General features: G+C 40.8%; 1 protein-coding gene across 1 annotated transcript in view; it reads left to right on the top strand.

The window, feature by feature from the left end:
• The window catches only part of TSPAN12 (tetraspanin 12), a 63,113-nt gene extending 51,807 nt beyond the window's left edge, over nucleotides 1-11,306 (top strand). Inside the window, exon 8 of the mRNA XM_074367163.1 lies at nucleotides 9,712-11,306. Coding sequence (XP_074223264.1) covers nucleotides 9,712-10,017 — 306 coding nt within the window. The 3' untranslated portion in view covers nucleotides 10,018-11,306. The remainder of the gene's footprint in view (nucleotides 1-9,711) is intronic.
• The last annotated feature ends 270 nt before the right edge of the window (nucleotides 11,307-11,576 follow it).

Consider the following 11,576-nt stretch of genomic DNA (forward strand, 5'->3'; position numbering starts at 1 on the left):
GGTGAGTGTGTATAGGTCTCCAGTGCTCACAGAAAATAAAGGCAAACATACATGCAGGGGCCTCCCCGAGGTTAAAGGCGGGGCAGCTCATGGTGGACCACGTGGGATGGCTTGTGTGAGATCTGTCTTCTGCCAGTTGTGTGTTATCTGCGCTGTGAGCTGAGAGTCAGGATTTCAGCCCTCACCCAGACTGGAGGTCCTGGCCTCCCCCCCACATCTCCCTTACACCCTGCTGTCCTTGGCAAATGATACTCATTTTATGATCTATGTACGTTTTTTTTTCTGGGCAGTGTCTCAGCCCTTAACATTTTTTGTTAACACTCTTCTGTTAACGTCTTTGTTAGAATTAGAAAGGGAAGTCAGTACCCTATGTCTGTTTTGACTAGTAGACGGCAACAGCTTTTATTTTATCATTTTTACACCCAACATCCTAAACGCATAAATATTATCCCAGCACTTCTGAGCCAGGGAGGAAACATGACAGTGTTATGGGTACCAAAGGACATGGTGGTGGGGGTGAGGGTGTGGCCTTCTGGCAAGCTCTACCTAGTTAGGGGATTGATCCGTCTTCTCCCAGGTAATCCTGCTCTTAAGCTGCTAGTGGGATTCATCTCAGGAACAGGTAAATTGCCACACCCCAAACAAACAAAAGTAGGGGCAAGTGTTGAAAGAAAAGTCCAAGATAGGAAGGAAGAGGTAACAGCTCAGGCCCCCGGCCAGGTCCTGTCCCGTTGCACTAACGTGATGAAGTTGGTCAGATCTGCACAGAAATGATCCTCCCATCAGCTAGAAGGAAGTGCGGCTGAGGTGATCTTGAACTGGGGCACGAGAAGGAGCCTGATGTTGGGTAGACAATCCTTAATTACCACTGTCCTTATGATTGAGATGTGCCGTGAGAACACACAGAGGGGATCGTAATTCATTAGGCTGTCTTTTGTGTGTGTGTGTGTGGGGGGGTAATCAGGTTTATTTATTTATTGTTGAATAGAGGCACTGGGATGGAACCCAGGACCTCGTGCACGCTAAGCATGCACTCTACCACTGAGCTATACCCTCCTCACCAGGCCTCCAATCTTAAAGGATAAGCAGATGTTAGCCAGTTGCAGAGAACATTTGGGTGGCATGGGGTCCTAAAGGGCATTTCAAGCAAAAAGGCAACAGTGCAGAGCAGAACTGGAAGCAAGACAGCACAGCTGGAGCAGCGGCGGCGGGGGGGCTGGACAAGGAAGACGCCGGCTTCTGAAGAGCCCTGGGTGTCCTGCTAACACACGCAATTTAGACCGAAGTCTGTGAGCAGTGGCCAAAGGAAAAGAGAAACGCATTCACACATTTGGGGCATCTAATGAAAGGAAGGCTTAGGACGGAGCAGTCGTGGGTTTCTGATTCATTAATAATGAAGCTCCAGTCTCAGATAAGCACTATCCTGCCCAGATAGTAAACAGCAGGCAGCTTTCAAGCTCAGTGGTTGTTTAGATGGAATAGCCCCACGAAGTTCCATTCTCAGGGTTCTTTTATATGAAGTCAAAGACACTCCCTCCTGCCTCTCTGCTGACTTCATTATCTGCTCAGTAACTGCTGGCAGGGATCAGGTGGCGGCGGACTTGGGGTGATCTCTGTTTTATCATTCAGAGCCCTGCAGGACCAGTTTGGGCTCGGTCGGGGGAAACATCCCTTTTATCCTCAAGCTCTGCTTGATCTAATCAGGCCTGGAACTGTTCTGCCAGTTTTGCTTCAGGTGTACAAATGCCTTCGTCTTTTCTTTCACTGTCTTTCTCGGCATTGTTCAGTTGTGAGTTTCCTGTTACCTATTCACTATTCAGACAGCTTTTCCCCTGGTGCTTTATTGGTAGAGACTTGCAGATTTTGCCTTTAGAAGGTACTGATATAAAAGCCATTATAATATTTTTGACCTGAAAAAGTACCTCTCAAAATAACAATTTTATTTGTGCTTAAAAATCCTCATGCTGGCATTGTGGAGAGTGAGTTGAGGTGAGAATTGGGTCTTAAGGCTGGGAAATCAGGGAGGAAACGGGTGCAGGTTAATTCATGGGGGTGATTCTAAGTATCACTGCGGAGGGAGAGGAGTGAATGCATGTAAAAGATATTTAGGAGGGAGAATGAAAGGAATGATAATGGGGGTGGGTGTGGGGAGTGAGTGACGTGGAAGCTGCAGGGACGTCTGACATTGACTTGGACCCTGGACCGATGGAAAGGCTGTTCATTGAGGAGAGTGGCTGGATTTGATTAGTTCCATTTTGGGAATGCTGAGTTGAAGGTTCCTCTCAGGTCCTCCATGTGCAGAAACCCAGTAGGAAAGATGAAGTTCAGGAAACAGAACTCAGCCAAAGATATGGATTTTGTGTGTACTGATGAGGAAAGAGCTACCTCCAAATACAATGGCTTGGGTAAGGTAAGACTAACTCTGTCTCTCACACCAGTCCGCTGGTGCAGGCTGCCAGGCAGCCCTCCTGCACACATTCGTCCAGGGCTCGAGGATGGTGAGACACCTTGCATTTTTTAATACCTGTCCAAAGTCACTCCTGTTCTCTTCCAGGTCCAGGCCGTGGGGAGAAGGAGGAGTTAGGAGGGAGAACACCCATGCATGATGCTCCGCCTTCACCACATTCTGCTGCCTCCCATGGCTGTGTTTAGCTGCAAGGGAGGTGGGGGAGTGTGGTGTCTGGCTAGGAGGCTGTGCTCCCATGGCAAATGTTACTTACTGTGAAGACGTGGAGGACAGAGTAGGGGAAATGAGGTGACTAACAGTTTATAGGTGTTAGCAGTGCATCTGAGGCAATGAATGCATGGGAGGAGGTGGGACCACGCAAAGAGTGATGCAGTTTCTGCAGCTGAGGACAACAGCTGGGGAATGGCAACCCTGAAGTGCAGAGGAGAGGACACCTATCGTAGGCAGAGAAGGAGTGGAAAGCAGTGTCCTGGAAGTCAAGGAAGGAGAGGATTTTAGGAATGAGTTTTCCTTAGTGAGGAAGCCTGGTTCAGAGGTTAAGGCTAGGTTCCAAAGTTAGACGCTTTGGTTTAAATCTTCCCTCTACTCCTTGCTAGCTGTGTGACCTTGGGCAAGTCGTTAACCTCTCTGTGCTTCATTTTATCACCCATAAAATGAGGATAAACAGAGTGCCCATCTCAGGCTGTTTGGAGAATGAATTAGCATGTTTACAACCCTTAGAACAGTGCCTGTTGGTAGTATATACTACAGTAATAGCTAAGAGTCAAAGTAATTTAGGGATTGAAAAATACACACTGGATTTTTCAAATAGGATACACACTTATATATAGCTCTCTGAACAAGTATTTTACATGCATTCCCTCATTTAAGCCTTAAAACATTTCTATGAAGGTACTATATTATCTCCATTTTACAGATGAGAAAAGGGAGGCACAAAAAGGCCAAGTGACCGAAGCCAATTGTGTAGAGCTAGTCTGTGACCAGCTCAGGTCTATTTGATTCCAAAGCCCATACTTTAAGACACTTTAAAATTTCAAGGTGTGGAATCCATGGTGAGGAGTAGGCTGAGGGTTTGTAGATTTTTTTCCACTTCTAAATCTCAATTTCCTTATCTGTTAAATGAGATAATAGAACCTATACCTCATTATAGTTTTACAGAAATAAATAGAGCTACTTCATAGGAAACCTTTAGCAAATCACTAGACAACGTTAATAAACACACATCTTCCATGCATGGTGGTAGCTAATGACAATAATGACAATAAAAACAGGAATTTATTAATCTATTGATTAAAGTAAATAGAAAAATGGGTGATCTATGATTAGACTTTTAACTAGCTTTACAAATCGCCCCTAGTTTTGCTAGTAATGACAGGAAAATACGCATTTTTCTGGTTATATATATTTTTGTGCTGGCTGAAGGTGGATTTTCAGGTCAAGGCTTTGCCAGCTTCGTGTGGCTTCCCACTTGGCTCTTCTTCTTAGGGACGGACATGTAGGTGTACTCAGCGTCTGAACAAGCAGTTTGTCCGTGCCCTTCTGCTCCAGGACCTGGCCTGGCTCCGGGGAATATCACCTTCTGCGTTTTCTGATGCTCGTCTCTTTGTAACCATGTATTTTTGGTAAAAATGAAAAATAGCCAGTAAATGCAGTCTTTGACTCTGGAGGATTCTGCCTCTCTAATGGGGATCTTGTGAGGACTAAATGAGATATGAGGGCCTGTCGATTTTTAAGATTTACGAAGATTTTTTCTACTGCAATTCCTACGCGTGGGTTTGGTTAACCTTACTCGTAAGAGAACAGGAAGTCCTGTAGTGCATTTTATTACTTGCAGTTTAATTTTTTTTTTCCTAAGGAAGGATGTATTTCCCTACAGAGCTTGTGATTATCAATGGAGAACTTTTGCTCCAACCTCTTTGAAGTTCATGAACTCATAAACTGCTATCAGTCACTTTTTCAATTTTAAAATACATAGGGCTGAATATTACGCATTTGTGCCTGATAATTAACACAGTCATTTCAAACTTGCAAGTTATGCTTATTACGAAAAATCAATTACAAAAATATCAATACTGGCACATGTTGGCACCTAGATTGTATTTGTACTTCACCTTCAGAAACACATGAGAGGTCTGCCTAATTTTTTGATGTGGCCTATGAGTATTGAGTACCGAAGAGCCATGGGGGTTCTTCTAATTTTAGAAACTCATTTTGGAGATAGATCAGAGAATAATTTCAAGTGTATAATTTCCTCAAGTGAAACGAGTCATCCCGGCAGGTCTTCAAATAGATTCCAGGAAATTTAGGGATTAGTGGTTTTTCTCTGATGAAAAGGTAGTGTTGTTATTTACAGTCAGACAGAATTTTAATATTGCGGCAAATAAAGTAGGTTAGCCGACTGGTCTTACTCATACTTTTGAAATATCTGAGGTTACTAACACAGGGGTAACATAGCTTTATGTAGGGAGAAAACATATTCAAGGTAAATCCACTCAGAGTGTTTTATTTTGAGAAAAGCAAATGAGTGCAATTCAGTTCTTTCCTATTCTGAATAAAAAACCTTTGTGAAACGGAATGCAGTTCTGAGCTCTAACATTCCTGTTTCCTCTTTTGATTCACTCAACAGAAATGTTTGTTCATGCAACAAAACATCTATGAATATAGTACAACAGATTATGTAGAGACACGTCTATATTTTTTCTTCTCTAGACTCTGTCTTGCTTTTTGATAAAAATGTCCAAATTTACACTGTGTAAGAAGTGTAAGCTTCATGCATGGTTACTTGACTGGCTCAAAAGCAAGCTCACAACTGATGTTCAGACTGAATTACTTCAAAGAGGATGGTGCGGAGCACCGTAAACCCCGGAACCGTTTCTGCTAAGAATTCAGAGAGTGGTTGAGGAAGACAATTATTTTATACACAGAATTCTGGAAAAAATACTGTCTTCCCAAGAAGAGGAATATTCTTTTGAAAAGTTGACCCACAACTTTAAGTAACTGTGTGAATGATTCACTGTTATTCAGCATGACAACTAATATGTGGCTAGTTTCTACAATGCCTTCTGAGTCATCAGAGAAATATTAAATTGTGTGCAGTATAGAGAGATTTGTGCTTTTATTTTATATTTATATCTTGTATCTTTTTATTAAAGCCTGGATTTTCTTGCATGTTCTAGTTTTTTTTAAGTTAAAAATCAGTTTGATTTTCAAAGAGACATTGAAAAAATCGGCACAAACCAGGAAGAGATCATCAGGATGACGAAGTGACTACATCTGGAAAACATGAAAGAACTAGGAGGATTTAGCCCCGAGAAGAGAATGGCTAAAGAGAAAGTGAGGACGCTTCAGACATGGTTCTTCATCCTATGGCAAAGCAATCAGTTAAGAGCAGAACTAGGGCCGGTGCACCCTTATTAAGAAGACAGTTTTCAACAAGAAAATGTTTATTAAGAATTAGTGTTGTCCAAGCGTAGAAAGGGCTGTCCAGTGAAGCAGAGAATTCTCCTTAGAAGTGCTTGTATGTGTATGTGTGTGTGTGTGTGTGTATGAGCCATACATTTTTGTTTCTTTGCATGTGTTGTAATTTTTATTGCTGTTGATAACTGGGCATTTTAAATAATATACTGTGGCAACTCTGGAGATTTGATTTCTCTGTCTCCCCCTCCAAAGTTTGTTGTTGTTTGTGTTTGTTCATTATTACTTTTCTGAACTAATTCTGTGAAATTCGTACTCTTTGTCATGTGTGGCTCCTGAAGTCTCTGCTCACTTAGCTTAGTGGTCACTTAATGAATGAAAAGAGATTTCCTTAGACACCTGGAATCAGTAAGTCTCCCAGCCTTTGCCAAGGGTGCACAAAACCTCAAGTTTAGCCAGAGGTGAGAGTCTTTCTTGAGCATGTGCACAGCTCTGGGCTTGAGCACAGTCCTAGTCACATATCTAACTTTCTAGATCCCCACAAATATGTCAGAGCTTTGCCAAACCCCGTATGGACTTCACATTCTCCAGTTTTTCCTTTTAAGCTTTTGACTAACCCATTGTATGCAACTGTTATCCTCTGCCTCAGGCAGCCTCAGTGCTGAACAGTTACCTCTGAATGCTTTTGACAAATATTCCCAGAGGGAAAGGCTGCTGCCCTGGTTGAGCTGCAAGTCAAATCAAGTAAGACAGCCTTGCAAGTGAGCTCTTCCAGGGAACCACCAGATAGGACAAATAATGACAATTCTCTGAGAAGGGGGTTTTGAAGGAACTCCAGCCGTATTCTTTTGCCTCTGGTGGCTGCCAGACCACTGGCTTTTACCATAATTGTGGGCTGTTTATTTTCAAGGCTCCTGCAGAGCTGGGAGGGGAGAGGAGAGTAGAGCAAATTAAAATGCCACAAAACTTGCTGTTCTTACTGAGATTCAGGTGCTTTTCTTGAATAAACGCTCCTCAGATTGCTGCAAGCATTTTGGTTAATTTCCAGAATTCTAAAAAAGTTGATTCTGACAATTTTTATTAGAGCTTTCATTGCTTATACGGGGGAGAGACTATTTAGAGGGTCCTTTCTCTGCCAGTTTTGCGGATGGTACTCTAGAAGTGCTTTTTTGCCATATTTTTAAAAGTTAAAAAGTTGAACTTACTGACTTCTAAGTTCCCTTCCCACGCTAGAACATTTAATGTTATCTGATATATCACATTCCCATAACACCCTGGATGATAGAGTTTACTATACCTTTTATTTTAAAAAATAAATGTAATTGTTTAAAATAAAATTGAAACAGACTTTGCCCAATGCCAAAATGTGAAACACAATAGACTGCTGGTTAGTTATCAGTCTCTGCTTTGTTTTATTCACAGATTTAAAAAAGAAATGTTAGCTTTCCTGCACAGTTATTCAGCTTAGAATGGATTAGCCTCATGGGGTGGGAAATTTTATGCCAATAAGAAGAACTATATAGGTAAAATTTAAACACCAGAGACTACTGAAAAGGTAAAAAATCAAATGCTGATTGACTTAAGAGCATTTCATAGGGTTGAATCATTAGCATATGTATTTCTTGAGTGATTTACCTTTACTTTTAGGTTTACCTTTAAATGTGAAATTTACTGTAATTATTATTACCAAAATGTTGATATGCCCATGCTTATTCTTTCTAAATTCGTTAAAGATCCATCTTTGTCATAAGTACTGAAAACATTGGTAAAAAATCAACTAAATAATCCAAAGCCATTTTAAATATTTTCATTTCACTTTTGGTGAAATTGATGACATTTTGCTAATCTTTTGCTATTAATTCGCATTACTTGATATACTAGGAAAAAAAGTTACTGAAATGTGTTTATGACTAGTTTTACATGATTTTTAAAATTCCTTGAGAATAATGCCTTATTGGGGTACATTTTCTGATCAGTGCTTTGGAAATTTAAGAATTATATATTATTCACTCCTCTCCTGCAATATAATGCACAAACCAACAACTGATTCAGTGGTCTTGCTTGCCTGGATTTAGCTGAGTTCTTTATGGAATCTGGGGGAAAAACTAGGAGGCAGTTATTTCAATACTTTTTAGTTTCTTTTTATTCTAGTAGCTGCCTCAATAGGGTAAACATGGAGTCAATCTTACCACAGACTCAGAATAAAAGCTCTGAAAAGTCGAGTTCTTGTTGGGACATGATTTTCCATGGGTCGCTTGCATTTCTAAATATCTTACCAGCAGAAACCCTGGCTGCCTTTGTTCTAGGCTATCTTTTCAAGGGTATTTACATAGAAAACAGCCTTGAAGGTAGACATAGTGTCTCCCTCCAGGAAAAAGGAGGTTTGTTTGCTGTCTAGTCTAATGAAGATAATGTCTCTCTCCAGTGCAAAGGATGGGACTTCCCACTATAAAATACTAGGCTTCCCTAGGCCTGGGGTCCCTCTCCCATAATGCCGTCTACCGTGTGTGCATGGCCTCCCCCTGCTGCCCTTGGCCCTGGCACATACTCTGGCTATTGCTGTGAGTAATAACATCCTTGGTCTGTGTCTGCTGCCAGCATGCATGAAACTGTGACAGGCCAATTTCTTAGCATCCGAGCAGAATAGAATCTCAAAATCTGCAAAGTTCTTGAATTTGTTAGTTATAAAATCCTTTTCTATTTCACCGGAATTTGAAATCAGCTTCCCTCTAGAAGAGTGGATTCGCATTTCTTCGCTGTGGGTTCACTGGAGACATGGCAGGTTGGCCTGTGCTTTGGTCTCCGGGGATGTGATTTATGATAATTGTTAGACCCATTCTACCTCCTTTTCTTTGCTCTGCCACCCCCCAACCCCCATTTTTCTTGGTCATGGCTTTTCTCCCTCTTACTATTTTTTCCCTCCTCTCCTTTTCTTTCAGAATTCTTTTCTGTGTGCACCACAGACAACTCTAAGCCTTCTGTACTTAAAACCAAGCACAAACTTCGCTAATCTTTTAAAGTCAGATGTCTCTAGCCTGTAGGGGAGCTAAAGATGCCTTTCAACCCATTACCTGGTAGAATTAGAACTGGGTGTCATGCCCGAAATTTCCCCCATGTGTATTTCTGCTACAGAGGTGTATGTGCATGTTTGGTGGGGGGAGGAGTATATTGATTTCTCCCCACCAGGGTGTTTCAGCAACACATTGGGGAAATGCTCTTAACCTTTGGGGAAAAGTTTCTGGTCAAACGAGCTATAATCTGAGGGGTGAATATAAATAATAACAATGGAATTTTATTTTTGAGAATTTCAGATCAGTCTCTATCCGGTGTCAGCGATCTATATGGCCTGGGCCCCACATCTGGGCTACTGTCTTTTCTGTCTGTGTAGTTTCACTGAAACACAGCCACATTCATTCATTTACTGCCTATGGCTTCTGTCAGGTTAACAGTGGCAGAGACGAGTGGTTGCAATAGAGAGCATGTGACCCACAAAGCTGAAAAGATTTACTGTCCGGTGCTTTACAAAAAGAAGTTTGCCAACCCCTGCTCTAGATGTTGTGTTTTATACAAGTGGCTCTCGATTTCAGGTGGTGAGGACGCTGGAAGAAGGAGCAGGCTCCTCGGAATCACATGGGCAGGTTTTTCAAAGAGTGCACATCCTGTATCTCTCCTCTGGCTGTTCATAGGAGCTCCCTGTTGAGAGTCAGTGTCTTGAAGTTGATAACTCCAAGCTGTTTGGTTCCACTAACTGACACAGATGATTTGTCTTCACTATTTTGGCCCTCTGTAACCCATCCAAAGTAATATTGACCGTGTTATTTCTTTTACAGGGTTGTGGGAAGAAAATGTATTCCTTTTTGAGAGGAACCAAACAACTGCAAGTGCTCAGGTTTCTGGGGATCTCCATTGGCGTGACGCAGATCCTGGCCATGATTCTCACCATTACTCTGCTCTGGGCTCTCTACTACGATAGACGGGAGCCTGGGACAGAACAGATGATGTCCCTGAAGAGCGACACCACACAGCACCTGCCTTGTCACTCAGTGGAACTGTTGAAACCAAGCCTGTCGAGGATCTTTGAACACACAACCATGGCCAACAGCTTTAACACACACTTTGAGATGGAGGAATTATAGGGAACGTCAAAGAAGGAAACCACAAATGTATTTTATGGGACTTGTGCATTTTTGAGCACATGCTTAACTGCTCCAGAAATGTGTAGAAATAAAAATGTTGCTATAAAAGGATACCCAGGCATATAATCTTCCACCTTTTAAATGGAAGAGGGAGAAGTTCCGTATATTATAAGGCATCACCTGGACAGTAATTGATGCCCTTTTTAATGGTGAGGACAGATCTAACACCCACTTTACAGCCTGCGTACGATTCTTCTGGAACACAGTTATGCTTCGAGGTTTATGGTTTGGCATAGTCTGGCCAGCATCTCTGCATCCATGTAAACGAGCCAGGCTATGGTGGGATTGGAGCTACAGTAAAGTTTGATTTACTCCCATAAGCTTGCTAGTATATAAAGTTCCAATTAACTGCTAACATAGGAAGTTAGACAGTACTAATGACTTTTATTACTTGGTGATATATTCTTTTGAGGGTAAACAGATTATACAGAAGTACACTCTGAAGACTGGTGACTACCTAAATGTGATTTTTGCCAGTTACTGAAAACATCTTTACTACTTACAAGAGCAAACGAAAACATTGTCTTAAACTGATCAGGGATATATGTGTATATAAGAGTCTGGGTTAAGTCTGTATAATTCAGTAGATTTCAGTTCTTATAACATTAAGAATAACAATTGTGAAAAGGATAAATTTGTCCTGTATAGCACCATTATTTTTAACCTTTCCTGTTAATAGAGCTTTAAAATTCTGTCTTGGGTTTGTATTACATACATAACTGTTAATTTAAATACTTAACCACTAATTTTGAAAAATTACTCGTGTGATACAAAGGAATCATTATAATTCAGAATGCAGTCTGGTCTCTAGGAAGTATGAACAAAAAAGTTTACACATAACGTAGTTCATTCAGCAAAGATCTGGTTGCTCTCTTTCTGCCAAACTGACACTAAATACTTTTTAAAGGAGCTTATCGTTGCCTTCACCAGACCAGAAGCGGCAGTCTTCAAGTCTTGATGTAATTCTACAGAGAATAGTTTTCCTTTTCTCCAGCAAGAAGCTGTGGGAATCATAAAAGTAAGTGATGATTTAACTAGAGATTTTCTTTGCCTTATTTCACTGATTAAGATGCTGTGGTGAATGACACAGATTATTAAATTTTTTACAAGAGTAAACTATATTTATTTGAAATGGGAAAAGTGCATTTTACTGTATTTTGTGTATTATGTTTATTTCTCAGAAAATGGAAGGAAAATTAAAACATGTCAGATATTTTCTAGAGAGTGAACATTTGTCTGTGTCTGATTTTTATACATTAGACATACTTTCACCACTCAAAAAGATGAGCAAGGGGAGAAAAATATAAGAAAAAATGATTGAAAAAAGTAATAAAAACTGTTCCCAAATTCCAGAACTAATGTATAAGAGTATGTATCTTCACTGAGAGATGATAAAAAAAAAGATGCTTATTTACATTTTAAGTTTGTTTTTGAGCTAAATGATAAATAATGGAGTTGTCTGATGTAATATAAAGTATGCCCATTTGTGTTAATTTATC

Source organism: Camelus bactrianus, chromosome 7 (genome assembly GCF_048773025.1).
Source record: "Camelus bactrianus isolate YW-2024 breed Bactrian camel chromosome 7, ASM4877302v1, whole genome shotgun sequence".
NCBI lineage: Eukaryota > Metazoa > Chordata > Mammalia > Artiodactyla > Camelidae > Camelus > Camelus bactrianus.